Here is a 20,844-nt window from a genome sequence, read left to right on the forward strand (position 1 = left end):
TTTACTCATAATTAAATATTTTGGATCTATTTGCGTTTACTGGGTCTCACAAAATGTCAATGTTTAAAGCATCATTGTCGCTACATTATTTAAAATTACAGACATGAAAATTGTTTTTCATTTCAAAATCTTTTTCACACAATAATTAATATTCTATCAAGCTATCACCATTGTAATCATAAAAATGTAAAAACATCTTTCCAAAGCGACCGTTTGCCATTTTAAGGGAAGTAACTTTGCTCATGTCTTTTATTCTATTACCATATCAGTTACTCCCCTTATCTATTGAAAATCTTGGCAAGTGTTATCAACATAAAAATCATCGGAGTCGATGTCTGGCACAAATTGATTATAATATGTAGTCATGTTTTCACGATGCCTTTGCATTACAATCACCTAAGATTATTACCGTGCCTTTTGACTTAAAATGTTCTAAAATTATCATTTTGCAAACAGTTGAATAAATATATGTCTATCAAATTTGCAATTGGTGAGTATTCTCCCATAAATAAAATGCAGCTTAAAAAATGTCAAAAGTATTATTAAAGAAATAATTATGAAACGTAAACCAAATAGTCGTGTTATGTATATTTTTACTATTTAAATGATTTACATAATTCCTGAGATAAACAACAATATCATCGCTATTTCTTTTAGCTTTGCGATGTCTGAATTGACGATATAAATCATTACTTTAAAACCCTTCCAACTCTATTACATTCGAATTACTAGAAATCAGTAGAAATGAATAGGCAAAAAGCGAACCAAAATTACCTAAGCTAGAATACCGTATTGCGTTGCATATCTTTATATAAATAAAGAGATATTTGAATGCATATTGTCATTTTGTTCTGTGCATGCGACTGACGCTGTAAAAGATCTATGTTTTACACGGACCATATATTATAAGTATGCAATTTACACGTAAATAAATCCAGGAAATACAACATGATAACAAGAATTGATAGATGATATTATTTATTTCCTCTTATAGGAAATGGATTATTCAGGAATTAATCTTAATCTTAACAAAATCAGCAATTGCAAGAATATTGAATTTCGTTTTTATTAATATACGGACTGATTATAAATCTCAGTATTGACACAGTACTAACAAGTTCCCGTATATAAGTCAAATACGGATTCATAAACGATCCCGAACATTTCCGCATTACCCCCATATTAATCATACATGTATACGGAATTCCGTACACTTCCGTATATCCATACTTTTTTGCATTGCGCGCCAGTGACATTATAAAACTTTCATGACATTACAGTATACTCTAGGTTTAAAGCGTGTCAAGCCATATCATCTGAATATTTTTTGATAAAATAACAAATAACAAAATATTTTGGTGCTATGATATATAGAGTGTTAACTATTTCTTGCATGTGCCATTCGTTGTTGATGAGAAAACACATATAAGTATTTATATATTTTTTACAAAATTAAAACTAGATTTTATAGACTTTAAGTAAGATGCATTTCAATAAATGTTAGTTCATCAAGTATTTTAGTCAGTGTAACATAATACTAGATATAATCGTTCAATCGTTAAGATATGATAATAAGACATGATTTGTACCTCTTATTTTATATATAACACGCACACTTGAACGGATTTTTAAACTTCCTACTTGGGAAAATAAGTTGTTGTTTTTTCAACGATTGAGGTTATATTGAATGTTCCGTTAGCAATTTTTGGGATAAATAATACCTATATCTTTATTTTGGAACAATGAAGTGGAGTTCAAATTTGGTACGTAGGTACATTGAAAAATTTAACTTTTCATATATCCTTTTAAATGATTCGTTTGCATTCGACATACTTTTTTTCTGCCGTAAATGACATATTTTCATACGGTACATAAATCATTACAATTCAATTTAATGTATTTGTAGAGACTGTACTGTGACAAGTTAGTATTATTTCCTACACAAAATCTCAAATATTTTAATTAGTTTAAAGTCTATTCCATCTATATCACAAATCAAATCTTTTATTTATCAATTTCTTATTAGCTATCCTACCAATTAAATATATAATTTAAACCCTTTAGAATAGTTCTGTTATCATTATGTCAATAATAAGTGCAACTTTAACGTAAATGAAAATCTGATCCAAGGGAGGTGATATGTTGTTGAGATGTAAAATGTTGGTCTTGTAATGGACTCGAACCTTCACCATGATAAATGTCAACGATCTTACAGGTGTGTAAAACCAGATTTGCCTGTTGATTAAGGCAACTACTGTATATCCGAGCTTCTGTTTATGTTATATCACTCTTATATTTTATATTGATCAGAATTTTCACAAATCAAATTCATTTAAATTAATAAAGACTTATGAAGTGCATAAAATAACATAGTATGTTTACACTATAATTCCAAAAAAAATATTGAAGAGTTTTCTCTTAACATAGATTTTTTTAAATGTGTTTTAATTTACAAATAATATAATTATAAACGTTGCCATTTTCTGATTAACATACTCATGAATGGTTCAGTTATTTTGAATTATTCAACCACGGTCAAACATAATGGCTCTGAAACTTTGTACTAAGGATCTGTACTGCAATATTTACTTAGTAACAAATCAAGTTAGACATTATATCAACCACGGTCAAACATAATGGCTCTGAAACTTTGTACTAAGGATCTGTACTGCAATATTTACTTAGTAACAAATCAAGTTAGACATTATATGATCCATATTTTTAAGATAAACTTGGAATGTAAGAATGATTTACAACTTATTGATGCTCACTTTGAATATTGAATATTTTGTTTTTTTCTGAGTCATATCTAACGCCACGAGATAGGACAAAAATCGAATGTCCCCTGTATGCTTCCGTATTTACTTGTTGTCTTCCTTCTTAGTGCTACTTATCCATTTACTGGAATTTGACAATATTTAATAATAGTTAACATTATGCTCTTATTTTCAAGTTGAACTTAACTGATTATATATTTCAAAATATTGACTTTTAAAATGTTGATTGACAAACAGTTCATATTGGAAAATGTTTTGGATAAAATTAAAATCTGCCTAAAATATAAAAAGACTGGCCCCACGTTTAATGAACTGAACGTTACTGGTAAATTCTAATAGATACTTACCAACAAAATTGTTTGGATCCCTTGTAAATGTGAAATAATTGTTTATACCGAAAGGAATAATGGCAAAATGAAAACTTATTTTGACTTCCACATGTACACTTATTTATACATTTGGATGGGCATAATGTCACTTTAAGATAATGATATGAAATATAAGTTTATTTTTTATAATAATGTTTTCATAATCAGCGGAATAGTATTCTTCAAATATTTTTCAAGATTCAATATTCAGGTTCTTTAAAATAAATGTATATAACAAATATATAATTAATTATTTTTACTGCTGTCGAAATCTTTGATTGAGTAAAATAACAAATAAATCTTACATGAAAAACGCTTGTATTTTCGTTCTGACCAATTAAAAATGTAAAAAAAATATTGAAGCATCTTGTTGTATGAACTAGAAGATTTAAGTTCAACAGCATGCAATTTACTCAATGTTAATATCATTAATTATAAAATATCATTTAAATCATAGACACTTGGAGTTATGTGAGAGACTTCCCTACTTGTTCCGCTCTTGTACACACCCCTGTTAAATTTATGTCAGAATAATGTAGCATACTACTACCGGTCTTAAACATAAAATTGTTTTCCGCTATATTGACAACGTTAACAAAAACTCCCTAAAGTATCATAATTTCATAAATATAACAACGTACTCTTTCCTGTAATGTGTAAGGATACGGCATTCATTTCATGCCGAGTTCCGGCCAAAATTCTATACAAAATAAAACAAGCGCATCTTTTTCTCATCACATGAATTTCATCCAGGCAATCTAATAATCACGTAAATATCGCAGTTGCTTAGCGCTCAGCATAGTTACATATAAAGGATATTTAAGCACTTCCTGTAAATAAAAATCGGAATATATTTTATTTTGATTACCTTGAATCCGCTCTCGACAATATAGATCATTGGCACGTGTGAGAGATGTTGATGCCGTATGTTTTCATTCGGCACTGGTTACTACCAAGTTTTGTGTTTTCCTGTGAGCTAGCTAATTCGTTATGATTTCCAAAACGACACGTTGTGGAAAATGTTGTTTGAAAGAAAGGTAGATTGGATAGTACTAACATATGCATGTTTTTATTTATTAAAAGAATATGTACCTCTACTGATTAACACCAGAAAAGAATGGCATGCAATAACATAAATGCTTGAAATCCATGTTTACATTTCGAAGCTTGGTATTTCAGAAAAAAAATGAAGCGTGTGTTAAATATTGACTGATATAAACGATATGAAATTCTGTTCAAACATGTAACCGTGTTAGACACAAGAAGGTGTTAAACTAATATGTGCAAACAGTTAAGCATTTAACACTAGCTCTTATACACAAATTGTTTAATATTCAGGGGCGGAAAAGGCTAAGGCCTACAAGCCCAGTGTCTGTGATTGAAATCACAATACATGATGACTACTAAATATATCTTTGGCTTCATTTGAAGTTATCAAATACTTGCGGCATTGATGAATAGAATACATATGTACCTTGATGAAGTTCAACTTTGTTTAAAAATATTAAATCACATAATTTTTTGACAAACATATCGAGGGGTGAAAGTGAAAAGGTTCTAAGTGCATTTTCCAAAATTTTACAGGATAAGCAAAAAACTGTCTCAAATGTTTGTAAAAGAGCAAAATTCCACAACACTTTGATTTTACACATAAAAAAGTTAAAGAAACATGTCAATGATAATAAAAATTCTACGAAAGACTTGGCAAACAAGATATTTAATCAAATATAACTTAGAACTGTTTCGCACTTAAAATTTCTCATATTTTGATTTTTATGTTAAAAGCGAAAAGGTTCCAAGTGACATTTTGATAGACAAAAGCATGTCTTTTTTCTTATTTAATTTAAGATAGAGCAACATTTTGGCATTTCTAATTATTCAGTAAGAGATGGAGTATAAATTGCCAGATAGGACTGTTTAGCATTTACTTTTTATATTGATTTCATATTTTAGGTGTGAGATATTCTCTTACTCCACTTTCAAGTTCATGAAATTTTAAGTTTGGCTGTGTTTAAATTAGAAACATAAATAAAGGTCATAATTGATAGTGTACACAACTTTGAAAGAACATGATGGGCATTAATTACACCTGAAAAACAAAAAACAAATGCCAATTAATTTGATAATCATTTTTAGCTGAACTATACAAAGTATATGGAGAGCTGTCCTTGCACTGGCATCCGCGTCCAGATTTCAGTTTTAAAGTTTTGGTGCAGTAAAATACTTAAGGTATCAACTTCAAACTTCAAATATATGTTCTTCGGCCTTCGTGGTCAATTCCTATGCATCAAAACTCCAAACCGGTGTTAAATAGCCAATAAACACCGCTAAGATCGATATTATTTCTTGATCATTACAAGTTGTGTGACATGGTACATAACTCTGGCGTTACTACTTCAAGTATTATTCCCCCTTGAGCTTTGAATTTATGTTAACAAATGTTTTTTTTACTATAACTTCTTCTCATATGGATAAGAGTTATAAAATGCAAGCTCCTGTATTCCCAGAATTATCCCCATTTAATTTTTGAAATTCATTTGTAAATTGATTTTTGTAGTATTATCTTTGTTGTTATAAATGGTGTCTACTCTAGACTTAAGATAAATTATTGTTCTTTGTCATTAGTCACATCATGCATGACAAGGTTCATAACTCTAGCTTCTTATTTCAAGAGTTGTTTCCACTTTGAACTTATAATTTACTTTAAATTCTTTTTGCTTTTATCATTTTTGTTTTTGAAAGAATTGACTTCAGATTTCAAATTGCTGTCTTTCCATTAAAGTAACATTAAGTTTATTGACAAGATCATTATGTTGTGTAAAATATAGAACATTTGACTGCTTTCTTGATACTGATACAAAAATATATTTATATCATAATTGAGTTTTCTTTCATAGTTTCGTCTTCCTTACTGCATCCAGTATTTGATGGGTCGAGCTTCGCTGTCTCCTGTGACAGCTCTTGTTTTCTTGCATTTTCTGTCATATTCTTTAATATTCAAAATAAAACAGTTACATTCATATTCTTTCATATTTAAAATGGTTACCTTCAATAAGATATTTATTCATGGAAATTAATGTCATTTCATCCACAACTATTTTCTAACAATAAATTATGCATTTATTTTTAAACAATTTAAATATTATAAGCGGCTTAATGAGGTCATCCTTAGCCCATAGTTTCATTCTAAAATGCGCCAAAATGACACTTTAATGCTGTTCATAAATAAAATGCGCTCAAATGACGCAACGTATCTGGCATACCCATGTTGAGGTTTATTTAGGATATGAGTCTGATTCTAATTTAGATAGGGAAAATCCGATTCAGCCAGTGAATATGATTTTGATTACCACTGTTTGAACCAATGAGATTACAGCTATTTCTAAATCATATAATAGTGAACAATATTCTCTGAAAAACTTGTTGGACTTGTCTGAAACTTCATTCAAAGTGCAATAATATCTTTGCAATAAACAGTTTCACAAACAGTCCCAGAATATATTTGAACTGAAAATATATTTTACAAATTCTGCATGACATATTACTTGCACATGTTTTTTTTATTATATGGGTAACACACTTGAGACACCTCCATGTAGCAACAATACAAAGAAGAGATGATATGTCTCAAGGCCAAGCCCCAAAGGCCACATTCATTAGCATAAGTGTGACCCATAACTATACTTTCTTTTACATTGTTTATACATCAAAGTCACCCATAGCTCCACCTTCATTAACATTTTTTAATATCTCAGAAGGCACACATAGCTCCACTTTCATTCACGTTACTTAATATTTCAGAGGCACACATAGCTCCACTTTCATTCACGTTACTTAATATTTCAGAGGCACACATAGCTCTACTTTCATTCATGTTATTTAATATCTCAGAGGCACACATAGCTCCACTTTCATTCACGTTACTTAATATTTCAGAGGCACACATAGCTCCATTTTCATTCACCTTACTTAATATCTCAGAGGCACACATAGCTCCACTTTCATTCACGTTACTTAATATCTCAGAGCACACATAGCTACACTTTCATTCACGTTGCTTAACATCTCAGAGGCACACATAGCTCCACTTTCATTCACGTTACTTAATATCCCAGAGGCACACATAGCTCCACTTTCATTCACGCTACTTAATATCTCAGAGGCACACATAGCTCCACCTACATTAACATTTTTTAATATCTCAGAGGCACACATAGCTCCACTTTCATTCACGTTACTTAATATCTCAGAGGCACACATAGCTCCACTTTCATTCACGTTACTTAATATCTCAGAGGCACAAATAGCTCCACTTTTATTCACGTTACTTAATATTTCAGAGGTACACACAGCTCCACTTTTATTCACGTTACTTAATATCTCAGAGGCACACATAGCTCCACTTTCATTCACCTTATTTAATATCTCAGAGGCACACATAGCTCCACTTTTATTCACGTTACTTAATATCTCAGAGGCACACATAGCTCCACTCACATTCACCTTATTTAATATCTCAGAGGCACACATAGCTCCACTTTCATTCGCGTTACTTAATATCTCAGAGGCACACATAGCTCCACTTTCATTCACGTTACTTAATATCTCAGATGCACACATAGCTCAACTTTCATTCAAGTTACTTAATATCTCAGAGGCATACATAGCTCCACTTTCATTCACGTTACTTAATATTTCAGAGGCACACATAGCTCCACTTTCATTCGCGTTACTTAATATCTCAGAGGCATACATAGCTCCACTTTCATTCACGTTACCTAATATCTCAGAGGCACACATAGCTCCACTTTCATTCACCTTCCCACCTTCCCTGATCACCCCGGTGATATTAAATATTTCATTCCATCCGGGGTCGAATGCCGAATGTTCCGGATCATCCCGGACGTTGCAGGCAAAGTTATGAATGTATCCCGGTTGTTCCTGGATCATCCTCGGACGTCTACCAGGGCTCTGCCAGGGTGTGAGACCACAGCTTAAAGCTTAAATTTTCTTCAATTATGTCCCTGGATTAATTACAACCAGCTTAAGCACCACTTTCAGTAACATTATCAGATTTCTTACCGTCATCTATAGCCCTACCTTTAATATCATCACACAATTTTTCACAGGCACTTAAAACCCTTTAAGATAGTGCATGATCATTACTGGCCATGTACACTTAGAACTGTTTCCCTTTTAAAAAATCGATAATTTCATGAGTGGAGTTAACTGCGAAACAGTTTTAAGTACTTAAGTTTTCTTCCAAAATCTACTCTGAAACTAATGAATTTCTTATGTGATATTATTTAATAATATACAATAAAAGGTTTAGCTTTCAAATTGCTTTGATTTCACTTATTTTAATGCAGTTTGAGTTGTTTTTATTTAATCTTGTACATTTTATACTCAATGAATGCGAAAAGGTTCTAACTGCCATTTGCAGTTAGAACCTTTTCGCTTTTTAAAAAAAGGTTAATATCACTTAGAACCTTTCGACAATTTTTCATTTCACCCTTTTATAAGTAAACTAAATCTTATATATTTTGACATAAGATGTATATGGGTTTTTATGTTACAAATATATAAAAAAAGTGAATTTTGTAAAAAACAGTGAGTTAGAACCTTTTCGCTTTCACCCCTCGATATATTAACGCAACTAAGTCTTATTTGTGAGACATCAAGTAGTAATTTACCCCATCAGGAATTCCTATATAGATTTTATACAGTACGACTGATTTGAACTCAGCGAACATATTGAATGTGCCTTTAAAGATCATATATGTGACTTCTGTAAAAATAATCAAGTTGTCATTCAGATTGCAGAATGCTAGTACTTACAGCAATATACCGGTATACAATATTAGTACACTTGACACTGTATATAGTAACAAAATCGCCTGTGATTTCAACTGATTATGAGTGTCACGTGAACTATTATGAGTTTGCGGCCCGGGGCCGAGAACTAGTTATCAACCCACTGAACACGTGCACGTGCACAAACTGAAACAATGTCACATTTTACGTCAGTTAAGTGTAAAAGTGAAAGTAGGTTTTAAGCATGAATCGCTTGATTTTATTATGATAGCTGAAGCGTATTTCGTACACACACAGTTTTATTACTTTTGAAATTTAAAAAAATACGACAAATTCATTCCGAAAAAAAACTGAAAAAAAACTTGCTTCTAGATTCTACAGTCGTGTACTTTGAACATACAAAAGTAAACAACTCTGTAAAAGTTACTGTTCTGTACTGTACAGTAGAAATGCAGACAGGAATTTCAACGAAAGAAATTTCAAAGTAGTTTTTATTTCAGAAAAATGTTACTATTATATCTTCCAAGTGTATTAAAGACATTAATACAGAAAGTGATAATCGACCGTGAAATGAATAATACCCTCGGGCTGAAGCCCTCGGGGTCATTATTCTTTTTGTGGGCAGATTATCAACTTCCGGCCCTACTCTGCCGTGTATAAATCTCGTATTAGCAGTCTGATACAAATAGATGTTTCTTGAATTTTACGTCACACCAACACAGTAAGGTCACATTGCGACTTTCCAGCTTAGCTGGTGGACCTCAGTTGCCCCTCTCTGCGTTATTATAGGCACGAACATCCACATTAATAGAACCAGCCACTTTGCAGTATTTATTGCTCTTTGTCGGTCTATGTCGGACTATGCAGTATTTAGTATGACCCCATTAAACCTCGACACACCTAGCTGATTATTATTAATTAGAGCTTATCCGAAGACTGACGGAAATAGCCGATATGTTGCTAAGAAATTCTTACTGCCCCGCCATTTGAACAATACAATACCCTGAATTGTGAATTGAACTGTAAACGTATTTAAGTTCTCTTCACTTTTAACTAGATGTCGTTACAGATTTTAGCAATGCAAATAGTGAAATATGTAACATTATTTGCTGATTTATTATGAAAAGATTTTTTTGGAGAGTTTTCATGCCATGGGAAAATGTTCAAAGATTTTGCTTAGAGAAAGAATTTCAAATGAAAGTATTGATGACGTTTATCAAGGAAGGTCTGGAAGTATGATACTGTCTTAAATGGAAGAAGAAGTGAAAGGCTGTTTTACGAATAAATTAGAGAGAAATAGAATCCTTAAAGAAAGTTCAAAACGGCAAAATAATGTTGCAGGCTCGGTTTGATTGAGCCTGTTCATGAACAGTACTTGAAAGAGCAATATACAGTCCATGCCCGCAAGCACCGGCTTAAGCAGTATTCAACATTTAAACGTGTAATGGTATAATTTTGAATTTAGAATTATCCGCAGATGTGTATAAACCTACAAATGCATAGAGGATGATATTTTTAGAAAAGAGGTCTTAAACAAGTCAGCTTAAGTCAGAACAAAATGATTTTACATTTTATGTAGTTAAAATAAACATTTATGCATTTAATGATCCGGTAGGCATGTACTTTCTTCTTTTTTGCGTCATGCTGTCATTTAATTTACAATGTCACAGGATCAAATTTCCCTAGGAAATTCCTTTGGAAATGTACATTAATTAACATCGTCTATCCTTTGGTTAATATTTGACGTACCTACATGTTATCCCTTCAAATTTAGAGCTCATAAAATCAATACTCTGTTAGTTATTTTATTAATATGCCTTTATTTATTCAATATTTTATCTTACATATTATCCTTGATCAGAATTGTTGCTTTTATTTCATTGATTCAAATTGACGATGTACAATTTTTAATTATGTTTTACTTAAAGTTTTTTGTTCATTTGTAAAAACGATATACTAATATCAAAATTCTAGAAATTTCAACAAATTATTAATTATGTAAATGAGTATCCCTAGACACATGTTTCATAACAAGATTATATGTTCAATGAACTAATCTTTCAATAGTTTATAAGCCTTTATTACAAATAAACAGTTCGATAATAAAATGATAAAAACTAAGGTTAAAGACATCTAGACAGAAGCGTGCGATGGATGATCAGTGGTTAATGTGATTGCCCCTCAACCCAGGGGTCGTAGGTACAAACTCCACTTGGATCATAATTATGTTTTCACATCCTCCATCATTACTGGTTAGTTCTATGAAGCGACCTGTAGATCAGTTCAAATAAGCTACAAGAAACTAAATAATTTAATACTTTACATAAAATTCAAACTGAAAGAAAAGATTGTTTAGAGAAAAAATTGAAGCTATCTACCCTATTGTATTATTGAATAGTCTGTATGAAAGAGTTGTCAAATCAAAAGTCAATATAGGTAGTTTCTAATCTTCTATGTAAAAGCATTTACAGACATATTGAATTTTGGTAAATGTTTAAAAGATTGTGACAAAAGCACACTAGTTTCAATTCAAATAATACTTTTATAATTAATTATGAATATGTATGGTTTAACCAAGCAAAGAAAATAAGTATTGCACATGTATTATAAGTGAAATTACATTATATATTTCAGATATTGCTTGTATTGTGTATATGGTTAAATAATAGCAACAACCAGGTAGAAGGAGGTAACTAAATTTACATTGGTACTACAGATATTTATGTGATATTTATCTTTGTTAATTGAAATCATAATTCACGTTAAAAGAAATAAACATACATGAAGCACAAAAAAGTGTTGGTAGAATTACTGAAATATTCTTTTTTTCCATTATAGGGGTAGATAAACAATGTATTGTAGATTGTGCATGCTGCATAGATAGACAATGTGGACCAGGACCATGGTTTAATAACGAATGTACTCGAGGCTGTATTGATGGTTATAGAGGTGCTCGCTGTGAGGAGAAATGTACACACAATTGTACACAATGCCGTGATAATATAGATACGTGTAATAAATGTTATGATGGATATTACCCCGGCTCAGCTAGAGACTGCACATCACAATGTTTACCCGGATGTCGAGCATGCACATCAGGAACCACGTGTATATCATGCAAGGAGGGATATGACAACGCCGTTGGTCAAAATGATTGCAGTATTCGTAACTGTCCTGAAAATTGCAATTGCGATAATGGTCAATGTGCATCATGCAGGGACGGATATTACGATACCAGTAATGAAATGTAATAGTTTATGTCCAGGTAAATGTGTCACGTGTACATCGAATATAATTGTGGACCATGTAAGGATGGGTTTTATAAAGGTTACCAGAACGACAACAATAACCCTCCTTTGTTGAACGACTGTACATACAAATGTCGAGATAACTGTGCACGCTGTTCGTCCTATAACAGTTGCTCGCTTTGTAAAAGTGGTCTTTATGGAACGACATGCGACAACAGTTGTTCAGGTGGTTGTATGTCAAACACTTGCAATATACTAACTGGTAACTGTGATTGTTCTCCTAATTTTGCTGGAGTAAGATGTGATAAATGCAAAAACGGGAAATATGGACATTTTTGCGATCAACAATGTCCTGCAGGGTGTAAAGGTAACGTATGTGAAAAAGATTACGGATATTGTACAGACGGATGCGCTATAGACACGATCGTTGGTGATAAATGTGACGTCTGTTTAATAGGCTGGTATGGACAATACTGTAACATATCTTGTTCTGTCGGCTGTAAAAATCAGCAATGTGAGAAAAGCAATGGTGAATGCTCATATGGATGTTTTGATAACTTTATAGAAGAACAATGCTATCAGTGCATTCCTGGCAAATATGGTGATACATGCCAACGCGACTGTCCAAATAACTGTGACGAGAAAGGCTGCTTAAAAGACTCCGGTAAATGTATAAGCTGTCGTGTCAACTTTGATGGAGAGAAATGTGATAGATGTCGTCCTGGTTTCTATGGTTCACTTTGCTCTGAGAGATGTCCGTCTAATTGTTTGAACGGTGTATGTGACAGAGATACAGGAACGTGCTCTGATGGCTGTTTAAACAATTATTCTGGCGACAGATGTTGTATAAATAATAACAAATGTATCACATGTTTGTCAGATACTAGGTGTAAACAATGCAAGTATGGATACTTCAATGACCAATGTGACAAACAATGTCCACGGAACTGTCTAAAATCCTGTCATATCGAATCAGGTCTTTGTGACGGTTGTAAAAGTAACTTTTATGGTGAAAGTTGCAATTGTGCATGTGCCTCTACATGCAAGACTCAGACAACAGCGAATGGAAGTATATGTCAGCAAAGTAATGGAAAGTGTCTATATGGATGCGTAGATGGTTTCCATGGTTTACAGTGTTCTGAGAAATGTTCTGTTTATTGCAGCGATACACTTTGTGAGCAAGACAACGGCAAATGTACAAAAGGATGCAAAATGAAAGTAAAGAATGACCACATTTGCCCTCTGACATCAGGCAAGATTTATTCAAAACAGCTCGTTTTTTTCACCATTCGTGATATATATGCTTTTCATTTTTAGCTATGCTATGTGGTAATGTCATATTATGTCTCCTCTGTATATTTGGAATGATGATGATGTTGCTGTTTCCGCTGCAAATGATGATAAAAATAATGTTAACGATTATGATTTTAATGATAAAAATAATTTAAGTGCCTGCGACAACAATTATACCCGTGTTTATGTACAGAATAAAAATACAATATGTGAAAGCCAATTAAAAGCAAGACATTTGATTAAATTTTATGTATTGATGAATTTATAGTGATATACTTATGTACTTACTTTTTTAATATGTCTTAAAGTATACCCATGTAGCACTCTTTTATTTCTAAGGTAAGATAATTGTGTTGTTTATCGCTGTTTTTTTTAGACTCAAGTTCCTCAGAGCAGTCAGTAAATACAGCTGCTATTTCATTTGGAACATTTTTTGCTGTGTCAGTAGTTGTTAACATCATATTTGTGGTTACGTTGATTCTCCGGAAATATCGGAAAAGGTAAAGATTGTTAATACATTCAACTGAATTAAAGTCCAAGATAGAACTTAAAGAACATGAAAGTTGCAAAAATACTGTACAATATATGAATTATGTCAAAATTCTAAAAACTTTCCGCCTTTTGAGTTCAACTTTTCAAAAAAATGAAGAAAGAAGTGTAACTATTGTCATGACCCTCTCGTTAATTTCGCCGTCGGAAACTGTTAAACCTAGTAACTAGTTCGAACTTGGTATACATTTTTTTGTCATGAACATGATGAATGAACACAATTTCAAAAGTCATTTCTATTCTTTTTGCAAAGTTATGTCTCTTTTTCAACTTTTTAGCCCTGATTTTATCCCTGATTAACCTTTTTTGCGAAGCACTATTTTCGCAGACACTTTAAAACTTCAGACTTGTTTTACATGTGACAGGGCAGATAATCCCAAAATTGATATTTCCAAAGTTATGTACTTTTTACTGTTTTTTTTTCTAAGGTCACTTTTTGAAAAACTGTCAAACTTGTTGCATTTTTAAATTGGAATGCATTTCTAAAGGACATGTAATTCTATTGTTTTTTCTTAGTAATACCCCCTCCCCAACTTTTTATCTCTGAATTTCTTGATTAACTTTTTTGCTAAGTTACATTTCTCTTAAACAATTAAAGATTTAACTTGAACAATTTTAACTTAAGAGTACTATCAAATTTAAAATACATTTGTAGGAGTGAGATCATCCTAAAAAGCCTGTTTATGGTTCTTTCAAAATACGATGTTAAAAGGCAACACATCATTATATTTTTATCAGCTTTTTACTTCCGCGTATTTAGAATCACTTGTATCCATTTTCTTGTCAACATAAATCTTTTACAACAGTTTTTGAGTACTGAATAAATGTTGTATTTATAAATGACAAGTCAAATGATCTTAAACAAATAAGTCCAATATTTCATTTTTATAACAGGGTCAATGATACTTACAAGGCAAAAGGACCTGTTTATGAAAACTCAGGTAAATATATACTAGTTCTTATTTTTTACTGATGGATGATTTTTTTTCATTAAGAATTTTATGTTCTTCATATCAATTTTTATCATATCTATTTAAAATCGATTGCGAAACAAGTTCTTGCACTAATGTCAATTATTTTAGAGTCCGCATCTCCATTTGCACGGTCAGTTCTTAATTAAATGACTTCCAATCTGAATCACAAGTAAAATGGTTTCCTGCGGTGAACATTTTAATGATATAAAGATATTTCATTTAACTATTTTCAACATTATTTGGGGGGATAAATAAACGTTTGTATCAGGGATATAGTTGAATAAACGATCACTATTGAAGAACGTCTTTGGAAACTGGTGACCGTTGAAGACCGGAGAAGGTCGAACATAAAACAATTATTTCTTTTTAAGAAAATGATTAAATAGGCCTACCATTTTATGAATAATTCCGAGCAAAAAATAAATAAAGAAAACACACAAGTTTACGCAGAAAATATCTCCATTTATTATAGCTGATGCCACTACAAATATTTTAATTTTGTAGATTTTCAGTATAAACAATTTATTGTTTGTAAAATTTGAGATAGATATTGAAGATATACTATGCTCATCTTTGGGTAAAATATTATTTTCTTAGAAAGGTATTGAAATCCTTGAAATACTTCCTGAATATGTTTAATTTGAATAAAATAATGAATAAACTATGTGTGGAAAGCTGCATTCCCTATTATGGGTCAAGTAAAGTTGGCCTTTTCTTTAAAAAAACTGCCAGCTTTTTTTAATGACACTATATAACCATATTGTGACCACCTATACTGTGTAGAGTTCAAAAAATAACATATCTACTTTAAATGAATTCAAAACATGTTAATTTTATGCATGCAAAGAGACTGTTTAGCAATTATTAATATTTATAAAAATCAAATTTGAGCATAGTATATCTTATCATTCAAGTTTTTCCACCTTAAACGGTAAAATAATTATAGAAAATTAGAAATATTGGTCTTACTAATTCCGTACAGGTAAATCCGTATCGTACCGGCAAACGGTATTTAGCTAGATTTTCAAAAAGGTCAATTAACCAATCATATACGGTTAACAGATCACATGCTCCTCCATGTACCGAAAACAGGTCACGTGCTCATCCATGCCTCAAAAGTTAAACGCGTACCAATACCCTGCGGTCTCCAGACCGCAGGGAATAATATGTTCCTACCACTGAGTTTAAAGCGTAATAATTTAGATAAATAGTATCATAATTATTCAAATATTTTCAGTCGTTATAATTTAGATAAAATAGTAACATAATTGTTCAAATATTTTCAGGCATTGAAATGGAATGTGGAAATTCAGCACATCCCGGCAGTGCAAGCAAGCATGGAATTGAACAAGGTATTTCTTGTTGCTGTTTTCTAGACTTTCAATTGGCTTCTTAGATCTTTCTGTGCATTTTATCTAAAATAATCGTATATGTAATTACTAACAATTTCTTTCGTATCTATAGTATCATAACATACCTTGAATATGTTTAAGGGTTTACCTTGATAATATTTAGTATTTGGCATTTTGAATATTTCAATGAAGATGTACATTCATGCTTCATCGCATACCTGATTGTTCTGAAGTAAAAATGTTGTGCAAGTCCTTTAATCGCACGCAAGATAAATGTACGGGCATTTTAAGTTGTTTTTGTTGTTGGTCTTGTTGTTTTTGTTAAAATAATCAGCAGCATGTATCCAAAGCGTACCTTGTATATTTCAATCACATTTATTTTTAATCCTTTATGTAGTCAATAACTGTAAAGTTGCATTGATATATTACAAGAATATCAGTATATTGAGAGGTTTATTTTTCAGCAACAAAGAGCGATCCTGTGTTAAAGTCACCTGACTATGAGGATCTTGGAATAGTTCAAGGTAATTGTGAGTTAATTGTTCAGGTCATCGTATTGTAAATACCTTAGTAATTTAGTATCAACATATAAACTGTTTATATTATATAAACTTTTAGTCTACATTTTAGTTGGTTTCATAATTCTGAAATATTTTTCTTTTCTTTTCGTTTTTACAAGTATCTGAGCATGAATATGGAGAAATTCGTCAAGACACTCGATATCATTGATGGACGTATAACAGTAAGCACACGCGGAGGTAAATGATCATCAACAACAATGAACTGTTTTAAAAGAGTCAGACAGAGAACAGAGTAACAATTTAAATGATTAACAATAGACGAGTCGACATAATATCAAACACAAAGGCATTCTTTATTGTATAGTTCTGAATATCTGTCTAATATTGTATGTGTTAAACACTATTGTAAATACTTTCTTAAAAAGCATTTAAAACATTTGACTGCATGTTGATATTTTGATGTCCGCACATTTGAAGGCAGAACAGTTCCATAAAACAGATGTCTATAAAGAAAACTTGAAATTGAGAAATACCTTAGTGAAACACCTACCAAATATTTTAAATATATGATCAAATTCAGAACTAGAAATCATAAACTACCGGTCCAAACTGGAAATTGGCATAGGATACCTTTAGAACACAGAAAATGCACCCTCTTCAATCAAAACATAGGCGACGAATTGCATTTTCTATTAGAATGCCCAAATCTTAATACGGATAGAAAAAAATAAATCTCTGAAATTTATTTAAAAAGAAATCCAGATATAATAAATTTTGATGAATTAATGAACACGACCCCTCTCATTATGTGATATATAAAAAAAACTTTGCATGTTTATAAAAATAATCTGAGAAAAATATTGAACTAAATTATTATATTAAACTTTGATAAATATTTTTGAAATCATTCGTTTTATTTTGTATGAATGTTAAACTTTCTTCAGTCTATGTTAAAAGAATATTGTAAGATGTGTGAGTTCGATCCGGTAACTTCGTAAACATTGTAATATTGTAATGAAGAGTACCAACAGCAACATGCAAATTGAATAATGTAATCTTATATATGGAACCTTTAAAATATGTCAAGGTATAGAAAGTATGTTGTCTTAATAAGATTATTATAGTATCTACCGTTTTGAATTAAAGTAATATGCAAATTGACCTTGTTATATTTTATTAATTTCGTGTAACATTTGAGCTATTTTTGTAGTGATTTGTAAGTCAAATAATATATAAAATTCGGTATATTCGTTCATCCTCCTTGTTTTCTGTCTTCCTTTTTGTCTCTCACGAGTATTTGGCAATATTTATAATAATTTCTGTTACTATAAGTGTCTGTAAAATTGTGTAATGTTGACAAGTTTTATTGTATCATCTTCTGTATGTGTCTTTGTGGTAAGAAACGACATCATTACGTTACCAAATAAAATATTTGAATGTTGAATCTTGAATCTTAAGTTTAGACAAGGGCCCGCATTTTAGTAAAACCACCAAGGTTTCGTAAGCTAGCCGATTAGCTTCCTAACATGAAAAATTCCAAAGTCTCCGGTGGGATTCGAACTTACAGCGGTGAGAGTGCAAGTGATATATTTATGAAATAAAGAAAACTCTACTTAATTTCATGACCTTTCTATCCTAACAAGTGTATTTAAAACAAGTTTCATAATTACGACAAGTGTCGCAAAAGAGGAACTGTCGAGTGTTACCAAGTATTAGCTTAAGTGGTCGTGAATATTATAGCGATCACATTTATCTTTTCCATTGAGTCATATTTTTAAGTAGTTTACATAAAAACAAACTATGTATCGGTGTTTTTAATCAGATAACAAAGGACAAAATCTATGCTTATTTATTTATTTATTTATGTATTTACAATTAAGTTAGAAATTTGTATATAACAAAGTTAAAATGGCAACCAAGTCAAAAAAACTTACAAATATTATCACATACATAAGGAGTGTGTTGACAAAAACATAATTGTTTAAATATACAATGAAAATACCGAAATGCAAAGAAATAATATATAAAAGAAATACAATCACTCAAGGTATTAAATTTTTGTGCATCAAAATGTCTTTGCATCCCATAAAAACATATGCATGGTAATTGGTTCTTCAAAAAAGGTGAAGAAATGTAATCCTCTCCTACTGAAAGTAAATGATACAACTCTTGAAAATGTTACAGTTCAAAAGTGATTGGGCATTTATGTAGATAATACATTATACTGGCATTATCAAATTGACTCTGTTTGCAAAGAACTAAATACAAAAATAATTGCCCTCTTCAAACATATCATTTTTGAGCTTACTGACGAAATAAAAAAGATATATTACAACGCGTACATCCTTCCTGTGCTTGATTATTGTTGTATGGTATAGGGAAAGGACACATACTCATACATCTATAAAGTAAACTCAATTCAAAAAAGAGCTGCAAAAATTATACTTGATAGACCGATACGTTCACCAACGTTAGCTCTTTTTAATAATATTAAATGGCTGAAATTCAATTTCAGATTGAAATACCACACAGCAATTATGGTGTATAAATCTTTAAGAAAGATCTGGCACCTTATATATGAGTGAAGTTTTTAGTTTCTCTCACAATGAATAACATAATTTACGCTCAATCGTTCATAAAGATATTGTTCTGCAAAGTAGACCTCATACAAATTATTTAAAGGATTCCTTTTCTTATTCCAGTATTGACGTTTGGAATAAATTACCTTTTACTATCAAACAATGTTCAACTTTACAATCTTTCGAAAACAACTTTAAAATTTATTTATGTCGAACATTGACCATTTATACTTTAATTGTTGTAAATGTTGATATCCTCATTTTCCATTTTGTTTTATCATTACGAGTTTATCTATAATTACTATAATAAATATGAGTGTCAGTCGGATTAATGAATAAAAATATCTAACCTTTACATTCAATATATATACATGATATTTTATTATTATTATTAATATTATTAATATTATTATTATTATTATTATTATTTTAAGTATTTTCATTAAGGCAAGGGAAATGGGCCCTTGTAATGAAAATGACGTCACGCGTACTACTGCGCAAAACAAAAGAAATTACAGCTTATAGTTATTATTGTTGTGAAAATTTATCATTTTAGCGCAGTTATTGTAATTGAATCAAGAAATTTGCTTTAAAGAATAAGATACATAATACAGTTTTATGACCTTTACGGAAACATAAAATAATACGTAGGGTACAAAAAAAATCGGCAAAGTTTTCAGTGATAAGTGATCTACTCTGAGTGATATGGGTTTTATCTCCAGATTCAAAACCCATACTTTCACTTATTAGCATAAACTATTACAACGACTTGACACACTACATTTGAAATTACAACGCAAAATATTGACAAAATATAATATCACCTAATGTCTACATCGTGACTAATGCAGTAGGGGCTATTTTTGCCTATTTTGGTTATGTATGTGAATTGTATGCAATATGTAAATTACTTCCTTTAAACACTTCAAAATATTTTAGTTTATAAAACATTTTCCTTATTGTTATGAAGATAAGTAGATAATAATGGATCTTGAGACGTGCTGCTTACATTATGTTTAATGATGTAATTTCAAGGAAATTTTGTTTTCCTCTTAATTTTATATACAGCATGACAGGATTTCAACAACTTGAAGCGTCTTATGCACACACACACACACTACACTGATCAATTGTCTCTCAATTATACATTGTATACACACCGGTCTCTCAAATACCGATATACACGATGTTCAATTATGGAGTGTCCGTGATATACATGTGTGTGATATCTTCCTTAATCTAAATTAACATGTAAATCTTCTGCTGCAGCTGTAGTAAAAGTAGAATAAGTAACAGCAGTAGTAGTAGAAGTAGTAATAGTAGCAGTAGCAGTAGCAGTTGCAGCAGTAGTAGTAGTAGTAGTAGCAGT

The 20,844-nt window shown here is 31.2% G+C and overlaps 1 protein-coding gene across 1 annotated transcript; it reads left to right on the forward strand.

Annotated features, from left to right (window-relative positions):
- The first annotated feature begins 1,627 nt into the window (after window positions 1–1,627).
- On the forward strand, window positions 1,628–18,055 carry LOC132717233 (multiple epidermal growth factor-like domains protein 10). Its single transcript, XM_060700665.1, has 8 exons — window positions 1,628–1,763; window positions 11,594–11,648; window positions 11,798–13,459; window positions 13,877–14,000; window positions 14,944–14,990; window positions 16,310–16,375; window positions 16,840–16,899; window positions 17,055–18,055. Exons 3-8 carry the CDS (start codon window positions 12,229–12,231, stop codon window positions 17,102–17,104), a joined length of 1,578 nt encoding a protein of 525 aa, XP_060556648.1. The 5' UTR covers window positions 1,628–1,763; window positions 11,594–11,648; window positions 11,798–12,228; the 3' UTR covers window positions 17,105–18,055.
- Window positions 18,056–20,844: the final 2,789 nt, after the last annotated feature.

Source organism: Ruditapes philippinarum, unplaced genomic scaffold (assembly GCF_026571515.1).
Source record: "Ruditapes philippinarum isolate M1 unplaced genomic scaffold, ASM2657151v2 ctg6110_1_1_1_1, whole genome shotgun sequence".
Lineage (NCBI taxonomy): Eukaryota > Metazoa > Mollusca > Bivalvia > Venerida > Veneridae > Ruditapes > Ruditapes philippinarum.